This window comes from Epargyreus clarus, unplaced genomic scaffold (assembly GCF_041222505.1).
Source record: "Epargyreus clarus isolate Ecla_fem2 unplaced genomic scaffold, WU_Ecla_fem_2.2 ptg000027l, whole genome shotgun sequence".
Lineage (NCBI taxonomy): Eukaryota > Metazoa > Arthropoda > Insecta > Lepidoptera > Hesperiidae > Epargyreus > Epargyreus clarus.
The window spans coordinates 6,474,285-6,497,862 of NW_027332234.1; the positions used below are offsets into that span (position 1 = coordinate 6,474,285).

At 33.5% G+C, this 23,578-nt stretch overlaps 1 protein-coding gene across 5 annotated transcripts in view; it reads left to right on the forward strand.

Moving 5' to 3' along the window:
• for (cGMP-dependent protein kinase for) overlaps window positions 1-15,419 on the forward strand; it is a 170,288-nt gene extending 154,869 nt beyond the window's left edge. For all 5 annotated transcript variants that reach the window (XM_073088853.1, XM_073088854.1, XM_073088855.1 and 2 more), the window contains 7 exons: window positions 8,299-8,393; window positions 10,309-10,455; window positions 12,090-12,409; window positions 12,715-12,802; window positions 13,162-13,346; window positions 13,809-14,025; window positions 14,397-15,419. In XM_073088853.1, coding sequence (XP_072944954.1) covers window positions 8,299-8,393; window positions 10,309-10,455; window positions 12,090-12,409; window positions 12,715-12,802; window positions 13,162-13,346; window positions 13,809-14,025; window positions 14,397-14,562 — 1,218 coding nt within the window. In that variant the 3' untranslated portion in view covers window positions 14,563-15,419. The remainder of the gene's footprint in view (window positions 1-8,298; window positions 8,394-10,308; window positions 10,456-12,089; window positions 12,410-12,714; window positions 12,803-13,161; window positions 13,347-13,808; window positions 14,026-14,396) is intronic.
• Window positions 15,420-23,578: the final 8,159 nt, after the last annotated feature.

Below are 23,578 nucleotides of genomic sequence, written 5' to 3' on the forward strand. Positions count from 1 at the left end.
GGTCGCACTGTCCATCCATCCATCCATCGATTAGCCTTCTAGCCTTCTTCTTCCATGGTTGGACATAGGTCTCTCTTAATTGACGCCAGTCCATCCGCTCCCGTGGCCTCTGAATCCATCAAATTGCCCATCGTCTGTTAAAAGTCGGCAGTCCACAGGGTAGGGGCGCGAACAGTGCTCCCATTGATTTAACATGGTCGCCACTTTCTGCCGCAGAGGATATTGTATAAACTGTAATAATGAAAAGGGTTCTCACAACTACGTCTAACAGCAGTGATAGCTTCTGGTTAGAAACTCGGCCTCAATCGGGGGATCTGAGGTTGGATCGAATCCCAGACGCATCTGGCTGATCTTCCAAAGTTTTGTATTAGAAATAAGTTATCACTTATTATAACAGTGAAAGAAAACCTTGGGATAAGATCAACACGCTTGTGATCGCACTATCGTCAACCAATTCGCGCTTGGCTAGTGCGGTGGCTAGTAGTAAAAGCTAACTCTGTGAGGAGATCCGATCCTAAAATTGAGACAATAGTTGACGACTACAGATGTTTTTGTGCGGCGGTGACCGTACTATGTGTGCTGCATGGTCGTTTACTACTTTAATATCAAAAATCAGAGGACATTACGTTGTGCATAGGTTAAACTGTAAACTAGCAGGTACACGCACTGATTCAGCACAAGAGTGGATAACAGTTTCAACAGTTGGCTGGGTCCATAACTAATTAGGTATCATGACCCTATCTATGTATGACTTGTTTCAATAAAGGTGGTAATCCAAAATGTGTTAAGGATAGTCTTTTTCAAAATATAAAAGTAGCAAACGGTCATGCAATCCACATGAAATCCACTGCTTTATACTTTACTAGTATTATAATATAAAGGTTTTAGTAATCGAGAGACATTCTTAGTGTCTTAAGGCTCTGGGAAGGACAAAAACCCATCTAGGGTTGGTTACAGACTTCTATAGAGGGAATGTCCTTGCTATCAGGAAGACTGTATGCTTGTTTGGTAGTACCATTTCATAAAAAAACTATTTACACTTTTTTCATTCTATATCTATAATATGTGAGAGAAAACTATAAAAGCCGCCATTTTGGAATACATTATTTATATATCCAAGGTATATATCTATGTACATTTGTATGCTCACATTCTAGAGCCATTTACACAGGGAGTAATTAGCGCGCGACTAACACGGAGTTCCGCGGTTTTAAAAAGTAAAAGTATTTGAATTTACACCATTGTTTGAATAATTGTGGTACCTTAGTAACATGTCCTCACTATAAGGACGGTTCAAATTCTATAAAATATTGCAATTTTTGCTATGACGTTAGTAGGAATAGTAAATGGAATTTAATAAATAAAATACGATCTACATTGTAAAATTCTAACTCCGACTAATAGTTCAAACTCATAGGTTTTGGAAGGTTTGCAATGAATTTCTTATATGAGCACTGAGAGTTAATGAAAAATTAAAACTAATTTAAAAAACAATGTTCGATAAGAGTTTGCTGCTTTAGGAGTACTTTTTGCAAGGAATAAAATCTTGTAAAACTATTAGTATACCCTCAATTTTGGTGGACGCACGACTGTGAGTGCTAGATACGTACCTACCTAAGAGTTACTTCACGCCTAAACTACAAAATTTACTGATTTATTAATACCGCTCCGCCATGTAGTAACTTAATTTAGATTCATATTGAGTATACATTTTACGTCGGATAATGTAGGGTCTCGCGAGACTGTGGGTGTTACTTTCCATAAAACATGTGGGTAATTGCGAGTAGAAGCTACAAAAAATGCTGTGTCGTGACTTTTACGTACGTCGACAACCCATTACTGTTCCACTTGTGGGCACGGGTTTCCTCTCAGAATAAGAAGGATTAGGCCATAGATAGTCCACCACGCTGGCCTTTCGCTGGTCTTAGGATCTTTCAAGTTTGCACGTTTTCTCATGATGTTTTTTTGACTGTACACACACACTGACACATAACTCTGAAAAATCAGAGTTGCGTGCCTGGAATTCGAACTTCGGACCCCTCGATCGAGAGGCCGAGTTATACTGAATGCGAGGATTACATTTGAAGTAGACACGTTGCCAATCTTTAGGATGCTCCCCGTATACTTTAGGAATTGTTGAAAAGGTTCTACTTTTTCAAGTTGAAAATATTATTACTTCAGCGCACAGCGCATAAGAGTTTATACCACTTTCTATATAATATCTACGATCTACAAGAGACATTTAGTCTGAACCGCTCGTCTGCTCTGTAATATCACACGCTTCATAATTCATAACCGATCGTGTGACTAAAGTTTTAAACATAGTTTAGTTGTAGGGTTGTCACAATTTTCACTACTATAATTTTTTGATGTTTTTTATAACATGTGTCAAACTCTCAAGTATATTTAAATCGTTATCGGTAACTATAGTTTATTGTGTCATTCTTTTGGACTCGGAGTTTGTTTTCAAAGCAAACATTTTTTTTAATTTTTAAGCACGTTCAACCTTTTTAGTGAGCTATGAAGACTACGTCGAAGTATCGGGCTATTGTGTTCGTAAGGTCAGCGTACTGTCAGACAGTGTTATATATAATTTTGAAGCCAGACTGAAAATTTTCAGTAATCGTTTCGTTGGTCGCTTAGACAATCCGCGTATAAAAGACAAATTAAATACATTTTTAAACATTTTCAACCCTTTACGAGGTGTGGAGGCTGCGTCGAAGTGTCGGGCTATTGTGCCCGCAAGGTCAGCGACAGTATTGTATTTCATTTTGAGGCCAGAGTCAAAAGATCCTACAGACATTATTTATCTAACGTCTTTTGCTTAAACAATTTGCATATAACAGACAAATTGAATACATTTTTTAACCATGTTCAACCCTATCCGTGAGGTATGGAGCCTGCGTCGAAGTGTCGGGCTATTGTGCCCGCAAGGTCAGCGTACTGCCAGACAGTGTTGTATGGCATTTTGAGGCCAGACTTTAACGTTCGAGTAGGCTTTATCTACCTTCGCTTTCATTATTCACATGTAACATAATACTTGTGACACGGGTGTTAACTAAATAATTATTTAAACAGCTACTTTTATTACATAAAGTTACATGGAAGTAAGAAACTTAAAGAAATCTGATGTGTAGTCTATTGACTATTCTCTATTGAGAATGGATTAATTCTGTAAGATGCATAGAAGATTCTAGTTAAGAAGAGACTTTACTTTGGGTAAAATCGATTTAATCTAGTACATTTAAAAAAGAAAATGGGGGTACGGTAGTGCCCCATTTTTTTAAATAATTAATTGATATATATATAATTGATCAAATAAATAATTGATCCCATCATTGATTATTGAAAGTACACCACAGGTGATCTCAAGGTCAATGAAACTCATAAATGGTAGCGACAGCCGCCGACCGTTGCTTACATAAACAATCATATATAGGGGATATTAGCTATTCGTCATTCGTGAGTTACCTACCTTAGGTGTTTAATTTGGAAAATGTACATTAACAGGTCTGGCTAAGTGACTAAGGGGAAAAACCTTATGCTCAATTAGTAAAGAGAAGAGCAGCGTAAAAATCTATCTATGTTTCAACATTAACGCTTAGTGTACATGTAGCTAAAGTAATTCATCTTATTAACTCTATTTGAATTGAAAGTGATTTCTAGTAACCGCAATTGTTCCTTTTAATTTGACATTTAATTGGTAGTACCTGGATGACCAAGCTTTGTTCGGTGTTTTTTAAACGACATTTTTTGAAAATAAAACCTAGCTAGATCGATTTATCGCCCCTGAAACCCCCTAAATACACAATTTTAAGAAAATCGTTAGAGGCGTTTCCGAGATCGTTGATATAAATATATATACAAGAATTGCTCGTTTATGACATTTAATTGGTATTAACGTTACTTTTTCCTCGTAAACGCTTAATTGCTAATTAAATGAATGTGATTAACAAGAAATTGGGTAATTTTATAAAGCAATTATATTTAAGTATGTGTAATATATGTCGCAAGTCACGTAAGGACGGATTTAATTATAAATGCTATTTGTTAAGTTCAAAGTAATTTGTGTAAATTAAATCAATAAATTAAATTCAACGCTAATTATAAAGTCTTAACGGTATTAGATATTACATAAGATTTTAATTATCCAGTTTTGAATAATAAAATGAACTGAGCACAAAAAATCTGACCAAGGATTAATATAGTGAAAATGTTTGTTTCTCTGTGAACGATATATATATGGTTTGAAAAAGATAAGCAAATAAAATAATCTGGCTTCGGATTATAAGTAACGAAAACAATAAATATTCCGATCAACGATTCAAATTAGTAAAAGAATATGTTTTCTTGCAAATATTATAGACAGTTATAAAAGATAAGCAATGAAAAGTAAAGTAAGGAAGTAAATATATAATAAGCCGCAACTTTCAATGTTGATAGTTAAGTGAAAGTCTACGCTTATAATCATAATTTCCATAACGTTAATATCCAAACGAATTGATTGATTACAAATTACATCAAAAAGAAAGTTGACTTAAGAATAAGTTAAGTATTACGATTTAATGTAAATACACTCACAGATTAAGATTTTGAGGATTATTATGTAATTTTTGTAATCCAAGTAGCTACACATTTTCTGAAGTATATAAAGGTAAGTTTTTTTTTTTAATTTACGATAAAATACACATGTCCAAGTTATATTTGATAAATATTAAAGTTATGTATTGATAATCTTATATACTAAAATTTATGATGAATTTTGATAAATTAAAAAATCGTTTAATATAATAATAAACCGATTACGTTCAATAATGTATTTAATCTCTTTAAAAACCCGTTAAATTTAACCACACACTTTTAAATTATATAATGGAGGAATTAAGATTGAACAAAACAGTATTTACTTAAAATTCTCGAGAAACGTTTTCAAATTAATTATAAAAACTACAATTCCAGTCTCAAAGTGTGACAAACCCAATGAAGCGATCAAAAGATAAATATAGAAAAACTAATGGGTAAAAGTTAAACAGTCTGACATCACCGTCATTTCCGTTCTTATCTCAAGCTTGTTATTTATTTTCACTTTTATTTGACGTAACTTTAACTTAAGTTCAGATATGATAGTTTTCTTAGTATTTTTTATAATATCGGAGTAGCAGACGAGCATGCAGTCCACCTGATGGTAAGTGGCTACTGCCGCCCATGGACATGTGTAATCAATCCCAGATAGGATTAGATATTCCTACCTGAAGTCGGCTACAGATACGCCGCTACCCCTGAGGTTTAGGCTGGAACAATTCGGAAAAGTATGTCTCCCTTACCACGCCCTTCAAACCAGAACACAGCAGCGCATAACACTCGATTTAAAAAAAAAAATTCTCATTCATATTTACATTCACTTATAATGAGAACTTATCTAAACTTAAAATTAAGTACAAATGTTATATTCACATTACTAAACATTTACCATGTGAGTAGTTTTGTAAAATGCAAGGTATACGAAGCGCAAGCGATGATAAACACTACTGTTGGCAGAAATAGGTGTGGTGGTGGTGTCACCGGAGTCGAACCACAATGGGGTTTTACGACCTTTGTCTATGTTAGTCATTCTTTTTATCTTTTGTATTCAAACAAACAAGAAACAAAAGTCGAGATTTTCACTCAAAATATTTTTTTAATGAGTGAAGGGCCTTTATTCTACAATTCGCCTCCGTAACATAAAAAAAAAACTATTTTTATTAAATAAGTCCGATATTGATATAATTTGAGATTTTTTATCATTTAAAGTGGTTCTAAGCGGAATGGTGTATTTTTATTTATTGTGTATTTTATTTGTATCTATTATGTATTTTTATAAATTATTAATGTTTTACTTCTATGCTTTTTATTACAATAATTTGTTTATGTTTGTAGTATAAAGATTTATCTAGGTAATAAGTTATTCCAATAGTATCTCTTCGTAGTTTTTTAATAAGAAATGTTCTTAGTATAAATATTTCTAGTTAATTAACCATTAAGCGCTATGTGTGAGTTTTCTAAGAATTGGTGTTAGTGGAGAAGTAGAGGAGGGTTTTATGCAATTACTTAATGATTTTTCTAGAAAATTGCCTGTATTATTGGAATGCGGTGCCTGCCAGTCCTTTTGGTCTCATCAAAAATAGAAGAAAAACAAAACCACATATTATACGCAGATTCTCTGTGATAGAATTTTAATGGATTATAATTTTTTTGTAAGTTACTTACACATCACGTTTTAAATAATTGTTAGTATCCTATTATCGAATCATCTACCATTTCGCATTTGGCCATTGCGATTTCTTGTCATTTATAGGAGTGACCAGCGCCTACCTGTAGAACAGTAGGTAGTGGACGATGTCTTGTTTAATTTTTGTTATAAACAATATAATATAAAGTTATTTAACAGATTAGAAGTTCACAGCTAATACAACAATCAGTAACGTCCCGTTTAACAAATACACATATGACGAATAAGTTGTATAGGTTAGTGAGCATTTCGATTCGAAACAGGATAACGGAAATAAGTAACATGGTTAAGGCGCATTCACATTAACATTACGGTGCGGACGCGGAACAGTGGGCAAACGGCATTTCGTGTTAAAACTCATGTCACGCGTCAATATGAATTTGCCAATTGTACATGTCATGTTGAATGTAGCTTTGCATCTCATGATGTCGCTTGATCGAATCTGTTAGTAGAGGATCCCAGTATAGTTCGACCTTCACCGAGCTGGTTAATGGATGACTTTTTTTATGATTAAAACATTTTTTCGCCAACTTGTTACCTGTTTATATTTGTTTACCTAAGGGTTCTGTCAAGAAAAATAGTCAAACTAACGTTTGTATATTCTATAGGCTTCATACTTTCGATCGGTATGTAATTTGAAACAGTGAAATGTGTAAGACAAAAAATAGTCATACTCGGAACAGACATGTTTTAGTCAACACATTTGCCATATATTTCTTGACATATTTAATTTGATATAAAAAAAGTTTCAACCGTTAACCAGCACAGTGAAGCTCGACTAATATTGGGATCTTGGTCCATATATTGGCCATAGTAATATAGCACATCGCGTGCCTTCGTGACATGAAATATTTATTAGAATAGGAACTGAACAGGAAATTATTATGAATGTGTTTAAAATGTCATTGGATTTATTCAGAAACGGATAATGACCAAATCAATTCTCATGTGCATGTTAGGTTTAAATAATTCTATTCCGAAATAAGCCATAAGTTACCTTCACGAGAACAATGACTAAAGTTAACAATGAATCAATCGCCGTTTCATACAAAGAGCGAAGGAACTGCGTGGGTGCACTAAGCGCTATTAAGTATTAACTACAGTTAATTGTTTGGCCTTTCATTTGTAACGTATCGTTGTCTTTATAATTAATGTTTATTTTTGGTTATTTACGTTCGACTTTTTACTTTTAAATAATTTTGTAGTTACTATTAGTATGTTAAGGCAGGGAAGGGAAGGAGGAGATAGGGGAGGAGGGATATGCTTTTTCGAGGCGTTCCAATTTAGGCCTCAGCAGAAGCGGCGCATTTGTGGGCGATCTCAGATAGGAACCTACTAATGTCTGGGGTTGATTACAGATGCCAGTGGGGGCGGTAGTAGCTCTTCTGCTACCTATAAAAAAAAATAAGTCCGCTTTAATTACTTTGTGTTTCTGATGATCTGTAAGCGTGTGGGCGGCAGTGCGTGCTGACAGTCTATATTAGCTCCCTTAGATCAAACATATGCAATCAATATTAAAAATAAATTTGTAATAAACATTAAAGTTCATGTTTTCGTTGACCTATCTATTAGTAGAAAACTAGTATTTGATATTTATATACCACGATCTTTGGGTCTCTTAGACAAGTCATTTATACATAGAACAGTAATTTCAGTGTTTCGCCACGACGACCACACGCGTTATCTTCTATAATGACAACTTTCAGTGTTGTAATGTTTATTCATGTTATTTATGGACCGTAATGAGATGTTGTAAATAGTTGATAATGACAGACGAATAAAATTACTGAAATCTAGAAACGACTCTAAATATGTGTCTTTTCTACTCAGTTAGGTTTTATATGAACCATATTTATAGTGAATTGCATCCTCTGTTTTAATATTTTAAATAATAATTAGCCAAGTGCGATTCGAGCTCGGACGGAAGTTATATTTTGGGTACGGAATCCTTAATAAATAGTAATCTATAATGGTATCCCTAACGTTTGTAAAAATAGTTATTAAATAGATTTTTCTTTCTTCCTTTTCAGGTTAAAGTGACACAGAAACAACCAAACAGCAACGATGAGAAATTCATCAGGTCTCTTACGAAAGGAGACTTCTTTGGAGAAAAAGCATTGCAAGGGTACGTATTTATTTCATACCATGCATACATACATATTACTTACTTTGTATTTTTTTAAGTGTAAGGCCAGAGGTCTATGACCAGGCTTGTGGAGACTCCTTTGATATTTTGCATCGTGATCTAGACGGCAGATAACATCTTCGAAAGCCGAATATAAAATATGCTTTAGCGACCGAAATATTGCAGGTTATGCTCATAATCGAGTACTTTACCTTGCTTCATGTCTACGGACGATATCTCACGAATTTTTTCACTATGCAAACTTTAGAGATAACGAAAATTGTCTCATGAGTATTAAACTTAATTAGTATGGAGAAGTCACATGTTTGCAAAAACATGAGCTCAGAACTTATTTATTAATCTTCATATGTTTTCATAGATTTAATTGATAAAAACTTTTGGCAGTCAGTTAAAACTAGTAGTGGGGTGTCTGTTACATTAAGATGATGAAATCCATTCAAACTTATTTTTTGAAAGTCCCATTTCACACGCAAACGAAGTTGTGAACGGAAGCCCGTTATTAATAAAGTTGATATGAGTTCTTTTAAATGCACTGTGCAACCGCGATTGATAAAAATAAACGGTTGAAAGTCGATTAGAATCCATTTGGCAATGTTTCAGACGGGGCAATGCCCGTATCCGACTATTTTTATATTTGCAAATCTTAGTTCATTCACTTATAAAATACCTACTTTTTGTTGACTGTGGGGGGTAATGTTATTCGAGCGTATGTATGTACCTATTTGTGTATGTATGTGTGTCTTCTTCTTTGGCACGTCCTGCAACCTAAACAGCTTGACAGATTTACATATGAGGTTTCAGTTAGGCCATTGTCTTTAAGCTATTATTTTGTTTCCATAATAATTATTTTTATTTTTTCACGTTGTTACTTTTTACATAAAATCTCTAATGCAGTTACGCGATATTGCAATGAAAATGCATACTTTCTCTTTCACATTATATTTTCATAATTTACTGATATGACTCTTTAAAGCCAATTTATAAATAATTTCAATACTTTTAGCATGATTTTACTTCCATTTTCATTACTGCCAACCGCATGAAAAACTATAATTTCATTATTATATCGCGTAAACGCTTATTAAAGGAAACCGTCTGTTGTCTATAAAATATGAATTAATGCCGATACATTTAGACCTCCTAATTAGGTACTTCTCCTATTTAGTGCAGTAGCATTCGAGGATTGTATTTTATTCACGATTTCACACCAATTTGTAATGTGAAGCGGTTTTGGCGCTGAGGAAGCGCTAAGGAAGGATGTGGAATTGTGGACGCTGACTAACTTACTGATGAAGCGACTATCTTAGTCCTTCAACTATAGTCTGATTCATAATTAGGTGTCCAAAATGTAAACAAAGGTGTTGACCTATTAAGAAAATACGTTTCAAATGGTAGTTTCTTATTTTTGACAATATTAAATTAATACAACAATAATAAAATAATAATCTAGAAAAAATAAGATTAATTCACATTTTCTAATATTTATATTACCTCAATTTCGTTCCATATACTAATAAAAATAAAAAAACAAGGTTTATGGTAGAAAATTAAAATGTGACAATGGCAACACAATCGGAACCCAGAACATTTCTTGTGCCGTCATTTTTAAGTTTCGTAGCTGATGTTATTCTTTTTCATGATTGTAATTGAACTCGAATGTATTATTGTTTTCATAGCGCGTTTGTTAAATTGTGAATAATTGTAAAGTTTTCGTTTTTTGGTGAGTTTGTTAAAGTTTTTGTTTCTTGTTAATTTTGACAGTGACATTTGTTTGTTTACATTTTGGACACCTAATTATGAATCAGACTATAGAAAGGGTACAGAAAGACTCCCATTAGATGAACAATGTAAGCAACGACTTTGATATCTTACTATTCTTACGATTTTTTTTCAGAGATGATCTTCGAACAGCGAACATTATCTGCGACTCACCAGATGGCACCACCTGTCTCGTGATAGATCGGGAGACCTTCAACCAACTGATCTCCACTCTGGATGAAATCCGCACCAAGTATAAGGATGAGGGTGAAAGTAGGCAGAGGTGAGTAAAGCAACACGTAATAATATTTTATTGTACATTTGCAAACATTATAATATACTTTCTCATTATCATACATACTCATTTACACTTCGAAACTAGAAGACCGTACACTTGGAAATGTATCCGTGTAGATTTAGAAGTAGATGAATAACAAAGTTTACAAATAAAATTACACAACAAAGGCAAGGAATATGAAAAAAATATAACTTAATTTGATTCTTCTTAAATATAATATAATAAATATGTGACATTTTATTGTTCATGCAATACATAAAATAACAGAATAAATAAACAGAATCCTAATCTTTTTTGGGCTTATTCGGTAGCAATTTTATTTGAAAAAAAAAACGATTTGAGTGGAGATACGAATCTATTATTTGTATCTCATGAGTAGGTTTTACCAATTCCTTGCTAACTCTCATTGCATAAACTCCTCATTTTTAAAACTAGTTTCTTACTGGTAAAACGAAAATAATTGTAAATTAATTTGTTTTGCTATTTTAAATTAGACACATTTATTCTCTTGTATTTGTAGAACATAATTGCTACAAGTTCGGCCGAGGCCATGTATTGTGTTGTCGAGAACCTCTTTCTCTATATTTAGTAACTTGCTGAAATATTCAAAGTTTTCATCTGTCTTATGAAATCTAAGAAAGAATATACTAATTTGTTACAATGTTATTAATAACATATTAGCAACAACAATTACATGTTTATCAGACCTACAATATTCAATCATTAAATTAGTAAAAAAACGATAATATAATTTCTTATTTCAATAACGTTGATGCTACTAACGAAGCATTAGATATAAAATCTATTACACATAATGACGTATTACACAAGACATACAATAAGCGTAGCAATAAACGAGCGCAATAGTCATTAACTCACTATACAACATCAACATTAGCCTATGTCAAGTTCACACAGAGCGCCCAGACCGTATGTAGATGACACGGACAACAATGGATTTCACTTGAATGCAACCACAATGCTATTGTTACTAAACTTACTAAAGTTAAGCTATTACAAAACAATCATTTGTGTTTGAACATGCCTATCTTGATCTTCTACTAATTCAAATTTTCTGTTTGATGCAAACTCCTATACGGATTTCAGTGGTAAGTAATGTACAAAACACATAGAACATAGTAATTATTTGCATACTTTCGCTGTCTATCTATCAGTGTCAGAGACTTATTAAAGAGAATAGTGGTGAAAGAGTGGAAGTAAATCTGAAGCAGGTTATTAACTTTCCTCTTTGGTATAGAAAATTCACGTTTTTTCCGAGACGCATTGAGATACAGTGATTATAATTCCCGCGTTTTTGCCATTCAACTTGCGAACGACGAATTATAGAATACAATAAGGCTAGAAGATTGGATTTGTGATATAGACATAACACTCAATTTAGAATATAAAATGTAAATGAAAGTACCAATTATGTTGGCTGAATAAACATACAACTTATGTTGCAGCAATTAGAAATACTGTTTTTATTGACTCTAAAGTTGTTGTTAAAATTTTATAGTGCTTTTTAACGTAAAGTGAGATATGTCTGACAATATTAGAACTTTCTAAAATGTATTGCGTAAAGGCTTTAACATTAATGTTGTTGTGTAAATTTACAGACTCAATGAAGAATTCGCGAATCTACGCCTTTCGGACCTTCGTATCATTGCCACTTTGGGCATCGGTGGTTTCGGTCGGGTAGAGCTGGTTCAGATCCAAGGTGACTCCAGCCGATCGTTTGCGTTGAAACAAATGAAGAAAGCCCAGATCGTAGAGACCAGGCAACAGCAACATATAATGTCGGAGAAGGAAATCATGTCAGAGATGAACTGCGAATTCATAGTGAAGTTGTACAAAACATTCAAAGATCGGAAATACTTGTATATGTTGATGGAAACTTGCCTAGGCGGCGAGTTATGGACAATTTTAAGAGATAGAGGTAAGTTTATGAGATGATTTTTATTTATTTGGTCAAATTTCTGTGTAGCTACTTATAATATTATAGGAACAGCAGTTAAATTTGATGAACGCTGTGTATTATAAATTATTCATTCCTTTAGAACGAAATCATAAAAATATCAATAATTTATTTTTGGAAAATATTAAATATTATTAGTTGAACAGTCAATCTGATGTCTGTTATATCGGAAGTTACTTTTCTCATGCGTATATTTTTTTAGTTTTAAGACTATAGTGAGAATGGTGTTCCATTGTTTTTATTGATTGTATACTTTACCATTTCAGGTCAATTCGACGACGCCACCACTAGGTTCTACACTGCGTGCGTTGTTGAAGCTTTCCATTATTTACATTCTAGAAATATAATTTATAGGTATGACATATTTTCACATTGTTAAAAAATTTTTGAATGAAGAATTTTTGTCACGACAACTATTGACTTCATGGTTATTGTATTAACTACTTATTATTAATAATTAATTTGAACAAAATAGCAAGTTAATTCTTTTGCTTCACGAAAAATGTGTGTTCAATGTTATCAAAATATATAAAGTATTTACATAATAGTTATATAGAATGGAACTTTATTAATAAATCAAAGAATAAAATTATTAGTATTATTAACAAAATTCAAATCGTTTATTACTTTCATAGCATTTTTAATAAGCTTTAAGGAGAACTAAAAAGGAATATAACTTACCATCAGTTTCAAAACTACAATATCTCTTCCAGGGATCTTAAGCCAGAGAACTTGTTGCTCGACTCCAAGGGCTACGTGAAGCTGGTGGACTTCGGATTCTCGAAGAAGTTGCAGGCGAGTCGTAAGACCTGGACCTTCTGCGGCACACCAGAGTACGTCGCTCCTGAAGTCATTATGAACCGGGGTCATGATATCAGCGCCGATTATTGGTCTTTAGGTAATTATTTAGTAATTATCAAATCTAGAATTTTTAGGTTAAGAAATGCTGTTTGCGGTTGATTCTTACTGGCGCTAGTGGCGAATTTTAATGAGCATTCTGAGGTTAAGATTATACGCAAGATGCTCCGTTGCAGCATTTGAAAATTTTGTAACAAGAGCTAATGCTTCCGTATAATGTTGGATAATTCTCTATCTAATATCTTCATTATTTCACATTGAATCAGCTTAGTGGAGTATGCGCGATGCGCTAGTTGGGGACGAAAATATGTGTTACATGAATGAATTCGACTGTGTTATAATTATGCGTTTCATGTTCAACACATATGTTCATTTCCAAGAAATTGTAAACAAATTATCTCACATACATTTTGTAAATTCTCTGTTAAAAATAAATCTGAAATGAAAATGACGTTGGATTAATTACCTTGCCATTTCTCAATTATTTTGATTAATATTACAGGAGTACTAATGTTCGAGCTGCTCACCGGCTCGCCTCCTTTCACGGGCGCTGATCCCATGAAGACATACAACAAGATCCTCAAGGGCATCGATGCTGTGGAGTTCCCGAGATGCATCACGCGCAACGCCGCTAACCTCATCAAGAAGCTCTGCCGCGACAACCCTGCTGAGAGGCTGGGTTACCAGCGAGGAGGTATCACTGAGATACAAAAGCATAAGTAAGTTTGTCATTTTGTATAGTGAAAAATATGTGTTACTCAAGCTCCTTAATCTCATTAAGTTTTAATAATCAATAGATTCTGTGATGGTACCATTGAGTGATCTTAATAATACTTTAAGATCTAACTATCCTATTTTTTGTAATTTAAAAATAAATTAACATTACTTATTTTACAACCATTTTTACAATATTGCTGGTCATAACATGGAGGAATTTGTCAATATAGAAAATTCATAATGATACTCTGAATGTAAAGTCAATGAGATGAAACTATAGTGCGGAGTATCTTTTAAACATTTATTGATTCACCAAGCTTATTTAAGTGAGACTGTAAAAATGACGACTCAAATATTTTCAATCTTTTTGCAGATGGTTCGATGGTTTCAACTGGGAGGGTTTGGCACAGCGTACCCTGGATCCACCGATCACGCCTGTGGTCAAGTCGGCGGTCGACACCCACAACTTCGACCAATACCCACCAGATGCAGATGAGCCACCGCCAGACGACCTGTCCGGATGGGACGCCACTTTCTAAGGCAACGTCATACTAAATTGTTTCTGGGTTTGATGAAAATGTAGTCATGTTTCAAGTGTAAATGTTAATTTAACATGAATGTGAAAATCGTACATCTTAAATTTTAAAAAATCTGGGGAATTGATTATTCAAATAAATAAATATTCTTTCTGGTATAATTAGTAATAATCGTTAATAAAATTGAGTATGGTATTCCATTTCAGTTTAAATAGAACCTGAAATAAATGTTTCTTCGTAACAATTTAATTGATTAAAAATCATAGAATACTTATAATGGGATATCCCATTTTAATTCAATTGTCTAAATTTAAATTCATTGATTTGAAAATAAATTTCAATATTTCTTATTATAATTAAATTATTTTTAATTGAATTTCAGTGATTTTAGAATAAAATTTATTTTACTTATTTAATACAATGAGTAAAAAATCTTTAAATGTGTTGAACTACCTATATTTAAATTTGTTCCTGGAAACAATTATAAATCATGTTTATTAAACCTCGTGTCAATATGATGTAAAAGAAACTCGCCTAATCTCATAAATAATCAATTTTGTCACATGAAAACTTATTGCTACAAATATAATGTTATGGTTGACCATCAACATAATAAAGACGATCTTGAATTTAAATAAAATAGCCTAAGTAACAATTTCTTTATGTGCACAAAAACATCAAAGTGGTTTGGCCTTGCGTAAATCGAATAATATGGCATATTGAAGAAAGAGGCGTACCATAAAATTAGTCATGTCTAATTATAGAATATCGGAAGGTTCCCCTAATAGTGTGCCATATTAAGCGTTGGCATACAAAGGGGGATCCCAAACTATAAATAAGTCACGACACCTTGAACTAGTTTATTTTTTTGTAATAATTTTATCGACAATATTGTGTCCTAACATCAAGTTTAATATATAGGAAAATAACAGTTAGATAGATGTTCAATACTATGTCACTACAATATATTTTTAGGTACAGGAATCCTGCTTCCTGCATCTGTTTTTCCTTTTAGGGAGTAAGGGTCTGTCCCTCATAGCAAATTTCTCATTTAGTGTTACTCTATGCAGTAAGAACTGCTTAATGCCATTATAATAGTTAGCTTGCCAAGAATAACCATTAATTTAATTTTGGAATCATCATTCACATATTTTATTAACTAAAATAATAATTGAAATTTTTAATTTTCGTTTCACATTGTATATCAATTTAAAATATTAATTTAACTGAATGCAATATAAATAATATAAAGTGCTAAAAATTTTATTATATTATTCACAGAATTATTGTTATGTTGAAAATATTCATTTTAATTATTACATTAAACATATTTGCCTTTTGTAATTATATAGTATTCAGCCCTTCAATAGTGTAACAATATTTATAGTAGACAACAGGGTGACCGGAATGCCAAAATATTGTGTTACCAGACATCAATGTTCTTTTGCTATCTTAAAAAATAAATTTGTAAATAACACACTTACATATGTATGGATATATTTAACTAAATTAATTTACTATGTTGTATCGACGAAATATATTTGCAATTTTTTTATTTAGTACTTATGATTGCAAATGTTTATTTTTAAATTTTCAGCCACTTTTCACCAATTAAATTAGTGGTGCGTATATTTTAAATAGGGTGCAATTATAGTGAAATATAATGTTAATTTTAAAATTAATAACACACAAATTGAACACAAAATAAAATTGCCGATAATGTAAAATAAATTAATTGTGATAAAATTATTTGTTTGTTATTGTGTTGTGTGTCTTGTATAGAAGTTGTGTTAAAATGTGGTGCTCAAATGAAATGATGTTTAGAAAACGATTGTGTGCTATTAAAAATATAAAAATATATAACTAATACGTCCGAAATATATGAACATTATTATCTTTCACATTACATTAAGATAAATAAATATTTTTCTGATTATTTTTATAAAAGTCATGTTATTCAATGGTAGCTATATCCAAACATGACATAATATAGGATTAACCATTAAATTATATATAGAGCCACACTGTATTCTTAAGTCTTCCAATTTCCATATTACGAATGTATTCATTGTAAATAATCTTTAGTGAAAATAAATTGTACGAATATTCAATATAATGTAAGGTAAAAACCATGTAAGTAATGAAACGTTGTTAATGTAATGTAATGTAAGGACATTTATTTTTGTAATCATAGGCTAAACAAAATTGTTAAAATAATTAAATTTTATTGATTTTTTGAGAAATGTAAAATATACATTATTTCGATTAGATCAATTGGGTTTTATTGCCTTTGGGCATTTAATATAATATCACGATTCCATAGAACATTCCATTCCTTCCTTCCTTCGTAGAACATAAAAAATAAAAAAGAACTAGATCTAGGGTACATATAGGTCTATAATTATACCACTTGTACTTGTCAAAGTTTTCTTTCCGCCACGGCAGTTTCACCGAGACTATGATTCACGTGACTGGCTCCAAATATCAGCGATAAAGAAATAAAAAGTCGCATATTGTGAGTACCCGTTACATATTATTAATTTACAATAACAGAATGATTTAGAATAATTATAATAATTTAGAATTAGATTCCGTGATAATATTCGTTTAAAATGATAGTAGGTGTGTAGGAAGCCTTTACATCCACAGTTGGCGAGCTGGAATCAACATTTTTTATACATATAAGTAGAAATTAGATAAATAAAACTTGTATCCAATCATTTCATAGATTGTTACTGTCACGCAGGTATACGCCCGCATGCGTGTCTCACCGACTTATACCCCACCCCACGCATAAGCTAATTCCGTGTAGTCTCTTGGTAACTCGTATTTATAGGACACGCATGACAGGAAAAATATATATTTATAAAATTATTTTATACAATTCTTATGCGTGCGGTTCCGCCGCACGAGGCTACAGAAGCGTGTGACAGGAAAAAGATCTTTATATCACTCGTTCTTATATATAAGAACGAGTGATATAAAGAGGTTTTGATATATCAAAAGCTTTACGTTTCAGCTAAAATTTGCCGGTCTCAAAATATTACGTCTACAAAGTCGTAGGGTACGTTGTAAAATACAAGTGTAAATGTTACCGTGAAGTTTTGACCACGATCTATTGTTGGACACAAACATGACCTGTTTGTTTCACTCTGACGTAGTTCTAGTAAATTTATGCCCGGTTACTGGGTAAGTATGGCCGCACGGCCGACCGAAGTAGAATCTATTTGAGTGTTCAATCGAATGTCCTGTGACTGGCCCAAGTTATAAGTCACAGCGTTATTCAGGAACATTACACATAACCAACCATAACCAACATTTGAATACGTATAATTTACTGGTGACAATTGACAGTGGAACGTTAGCGATGTTGTGCTCCATGTACCCTACGTTTTTCATCTTATGTAGTAGAAAATAAGCGGAACACTTTTTGTACCACACGCATTGCATCCCGATACGTAATTTCGTAGCCGAGTAACACTATCACTACAAGATTGTGCTATCACGAAATTGTCCTTCTCATCCTGTCCCCAGCAATAAATTTGTGCTACGGATATACCCGGTAAATAGCTGACGTACAAAACAATTATTAAAATTAAATTGAAAATAACTGGAGCACTTCTTGTACCATACGCTTTGCATCCCGATACGGAATTTCGTAGCCGGGCACCGCTATCGCGAAGTTGTCCTTCCCATCCTGTCCCCAGCAATAAAGTTGTGCCACGGATATACCCGGTAAATAGATGGCATTTCAACCCTACGTGAACTTACACGAGCGCTATTAAACCACGTGCTATGTGGATTTGCGGTTGGGTGAAAATTGTTTGCTAAAACTAGGAAATTGGCAGCCAAGAGACGTTAATGGAATTGTAACATCTCTAACTCTGTTTGTTTACATCTGTGTTTTGAGTGTACCAGATCTAGAATGATGTTTAATTAAGTTACTGATATTCGTAGGACTCGTAGTAGCCGAAGTAGATTTGATTATTATTTAAATTTTTATTACAGCTATACGTTTAAACCTGAATTAGGGGAAAAATACTATTATAATATTTGCAATATTTTTTTTTGTAATAAACTTATCTTCGTTTTAATATTTGCTTATTTTTTTTTTCATAAAATATCTTGGTTTTTATTGTATTTTTAAATGGCATTATACTAATTCATTCGCATTACCCAGTAGGTACCCTCAGACAAGACGGCACCCTCGAAGTATAACTTGAGAGCATAGGTATAAAAGTAGCGAAAAAAAAATAAGTCTATGCTTGAGAGCATCATCGCTCTAACTTTTTTCCAAATAGCATTAATATAGCGCTGCTATGGTCTACTTTGGGGATACACATATTTATTTTCGAACTTTCGGTTGAGATTTCAGGGACACCAACACAAATGTAGGTAGGACTCTGTATCAGTTATTACTAGGTAATAGGTATTAGGTATTATATCGTTTAAGATCGATAGCAATTTTTAATAGCTTACAATGTTCATTTAAAATCCGTTGAATTCCTTTATTCCTATTTCATACTAAATGTAATGCCTTCAAGACCCAACAATATTTGATTGCACCATAAAATATAATATTCAGCAGAGCCTACCTGAGGGATTACTGACCCGATCTAAGCTTGAATCGTAGCCATAAATAAACTTGAATCTGAATATCCAGCGGATAATGAAGGTAAATGTATTCAGACTTCATTTCAGGAAAATTAGGGTCAGGGTAATGAGTTTACTAACGCTTATACGCGAACCGTAGGTAAGCAAGATTGAGAGGTGAGTGCATGGTGGAGCCGGTTACCGGTAACCCGATAGTCGGCGCTGGAATTTTAATGAAAATTCGAACATAAAAGTAAAATTTGTGGTCATAACTGTCTTTTTTCTAATACTTATTTATGTTATTCCAATAGTTAAAAACAGCTCGCTTTACTTTGTTTGTTTATAGGAATACATTAGAATCGTATTTTCACGAGAAATCAGAGGTGTTTTTTGGAGTAGGCTATTGGAGGCACAGGCTATTTTTACGCCTTTATTTATTTCTTCGGTGATTTTGAATCATTTTTCATTTGTTTCATCTCTATCTTGCTTGCTTACACGTACAGTGTACCATGTACGAACAAATAAAACAGTTAATCAGATTACTACGTTTGTTGTTCTAAATACATGGTTAAGGCAAAATACCCAGAATAGAGAAATTGAGCATTCTCTGATTACGTCTGGAATCAAACGACCACGCCGATTGTCAAAATAAATCATTTTAATGAAATAAATATCGACGATAAGAACGATAAATCCATTTACGTTTATAAGAATAGTTAAAAATAATATATTTTCGCCTCACCTATTTTCTATAATATAAATCTGTATCTTTATGCACGCACCCATAATCCGTACCAATATGCCAATGTACCCTGGAAGTTGAAGGTATAGGAAATTCGGGTTTAGGAAATCTTAGTTATTTCACTTTATCGCACAGATTTGCAAAGATTGTATTTGCTTAAACTTTGTAAGGTGTTATAAGCAACTTTGTAAGTACTTGTTTATACAACTTTGTAAGATCTTTACAAGAGGAATATCAAATGTGGAATACTTAAGAAAGTTATGTACAAGGATACAACTTGATCTACACTGTTGTAAACCTTGGATTTCTGTCTTTGTTATCGGATTTGTGTGAAGCTGGCAATATATTACAATATGTATGACTGCGTTCAATTCCATTTTGATTATACTTTGTGGTATAGAATGGTATATTATAATAATTGTATATTTTTATTTAGTGTTTTAGTATCTTATGATTTATTATCATGTAATACCCCATCGTTATGAAGTTCAAATTAAGAGTACCTACAATCTAATTATAATTACTTATTTCGCATTACTTTTTTTCGTATTCTTGCATTGTTCAATGTTCAGGTGTTCACAGGTGATATTGTGTACGTGTTTATATCTGTTAACTACAAAACATATGATAACACCTAAATTACTTACTATTATCTAACTTAAATAGCAGTCCACTTTTCAAAATAAATCTGTCACGAGGCGCAACGTTAAAAGTCACACTATTTATTAAATCCGATGACAGTACCTACCATCTAATTAGAACAATACAAAATCCGGCCATCATCCTGCTTTCTATTTAATTCCAGAACGAACTCAATCAGCGCCGTCAACTGTCGAATGCCAATAGAGGGTTCGACCCCAAGTGCGGAACCCATTAAGCTATTAACCACAGGAATGGAGTGATCAACGCGCGAAAATATAACGCTTCCTCGCTACACGGTCGGTGTACGACGGGTTGCTACATCGTAATTAAAAAGGGAAAATGGTTTCAGTTGTATTACGTATGTATTATTTAATTGTAATGGTTCACCGTTTACTAAACTTTATACCTACTACTTTTTATAATATTGGAGTAGCAGACGAGCATGTCCACCTGATGGTAAGTGGTTATTGTCGCGCATAGACATCTGTAATCAATCCCAGTTAAGATTAGTTTCCTACCTGAGCTCGGTCACAGATGCTCCACTGCTCCTGACGACTAACCTGGAATGTCCCGGAAAAGTACGTCTCGCTTACCACACTCAACATTAGTTTTGTCGACAATCCATTCAGTGTTCCATTATTACTCCGTCATTGATCCATTGCTGGACACAAGTCCCATCTTGGAGTGAGAGTTGGCCATGGTCCATCGCGCTTGATATTGAGAATTGGTAGACATCATACAAATTTAAGAACTTTTTTCTGACGAACAAGCATGTTCGTTTTAGAATAGCAAGTGATAATGAATTTCAACCACTAGGCCACTATTACTTGTCCCTGTAGTTTCGGGACCAGAATAGGGCTACGGTATCCCCTGCCTGTCGTAAGAGGCGACTAAAAGGGGGCTTCCGGGGTTGCGGGCGGTAAGTGTGGGAGCTCGAACCGCTCGGTAAGCGACCCCGGGAAGGGCGGCGGTATGTGTGGTCGCATACCGTCGTACACACCAGATGGTGTGGCGAGCGTCAAGCTCACCTGGGCAGAGCCCGACGGGGCAACGCGCTAAGAGGACTCCGGTTGCGTTCCTTTGGAGATCCCGGAGCCCTCAACGCAGCGCAGAGGACGGCCACCGAGGGGGTTTTAGTGCGGTAAAAATCCCACATAACCCTGCGTCGCTCCCACGGCGCCGGGTACCTTTTGAAGGTTTCCCCCTCGTGAACAAAAAAAAAAGGCCACTATTACTGTTGTTTCTTTAATTGTAAGATACGTTATCCTGTAAGGATTAAAATAGGAGCTCATTTGGAGCGGCAATCTTACTACATTGATAAGACCACGCAAAGGGTCAGAGTGTTTCTGGTTAGATTTAGGCTAAGCATTTAAGTGTTACATTCAGATATATGTCGTTAGTCTGGATGTTTGTCTACTTATCTTTGTGTATCCATGCCGTCTGTGCCAAGGGAATGAGTTAATAACCTGCAAAGTACCAGTAACTATATAAATGTCATTTTCATTTTTACTTTTATAATTATTACTTTAGATACAAGTCTTCTCACAAAATGAGAAGTTATTTGTAAATATCTTATATCCACAGACCTATATCTAAATATACCTATAAGAGAATTCCCGAAAACACTCAAACGTTAATCAGTTTGGGCTGGAGAGCTGGAGAGCACAATAAATAGACCTATAAGTACATATGCTCGAAAAAAAGTTTACATTACCCTCTGTAGTTTGATAAAAAATCCATTGAGCTATCACTAAACAAATTCATACTGTACAGATGAATTTAATTATTCTACTACCTATAAGTTTGACGTAAAAACAGATAACTTTTAGGAAGCTTGAGACAGGCGCATAATTAATTTCAATTGTTTTAATCACTTTTCCATTTTAATCTGAAAGTTTCAAGTCCGTAATCGCTTTCACGAAAGACATAGACCATTAAGCTTCACTTAGAAAACTGGTATATAGCTGAATGTATGTTTTCAAGGGTGGTATTTGTTATGCATAGCTTTTATCGGGTCAACATCCTTGAACGATCAAGTGGAACAGCTTCCTAGTCAAGACGTCTTATTCGGTATAACGCTGTAAAGTATGAAACCACGAGATCCGAAGAAATTCCTTTTACCATATAGGATAGATGAGGCGACCATCTTACTAGTGATCGACGTGGTCTATGAAGTTGTTACATATGTCCATGGGCAGTAACCACTTACCTATTATCAGGCGAACGGAATGTTCATTTGCTATTTATTTACTTCGTTGGGTCATCTTCCCGACGTGAATCTTGGTCTCCAAAACGAGGAATCGTCATTTCTGTCGGTCTTGTGCAATTCCTTGTCAGTTGTGCTGTCCTAGCTCCATGAAATACTTGGCTGCTTCATCTTACAAGCGGTATATAGGCCGGCGTTTGCTACTCAGTTCAGTTTTAAGACGTATCCTTATTTTAAGGTGGTGATCATTGAACGAAATGAGCCGTGATGTTCAAATTTTTTCTCGAACAATCAAAATCAAATATACAGCGATGCAAATGTGACTATTAAGCATCACATATTTGACTGTCTAATTTTTTTCAATATAATTATGTGTTGGAATTTTAATATTTTCGGAATAATATGACTTCGACTAAAATGACATTATACAACCTGACGCGTTGATGGTACAACTTTTTAAGATACCATTATTAACATTGCGTTTAATAGTAATCAACTATAAAAAACATATCGATAAACAAAAAATATTTCGCTTACCTATACGAAATAAAAAAGCAATAATAAACACCTAAAATCGTAGAACAATATAATTACGAAAATTAATTACGAAGAATTATAATTATAGAGAAGAAAGATAAAACGCTTTTCAAAGTACATAATTCCATAATGATTCCAAATTTATTAGATTGTTGAGCGAGTATATTAATTAGTCATTGCCTATTTCAAACAATCTATTAACGTACCAAGTTTGCGGCTTTTCTAAACTTAGATTGAACTTTAACTTTGCTTTAGAATTTAAACGGGTTCCTACATTACATAATAGGAATTATTGTGGT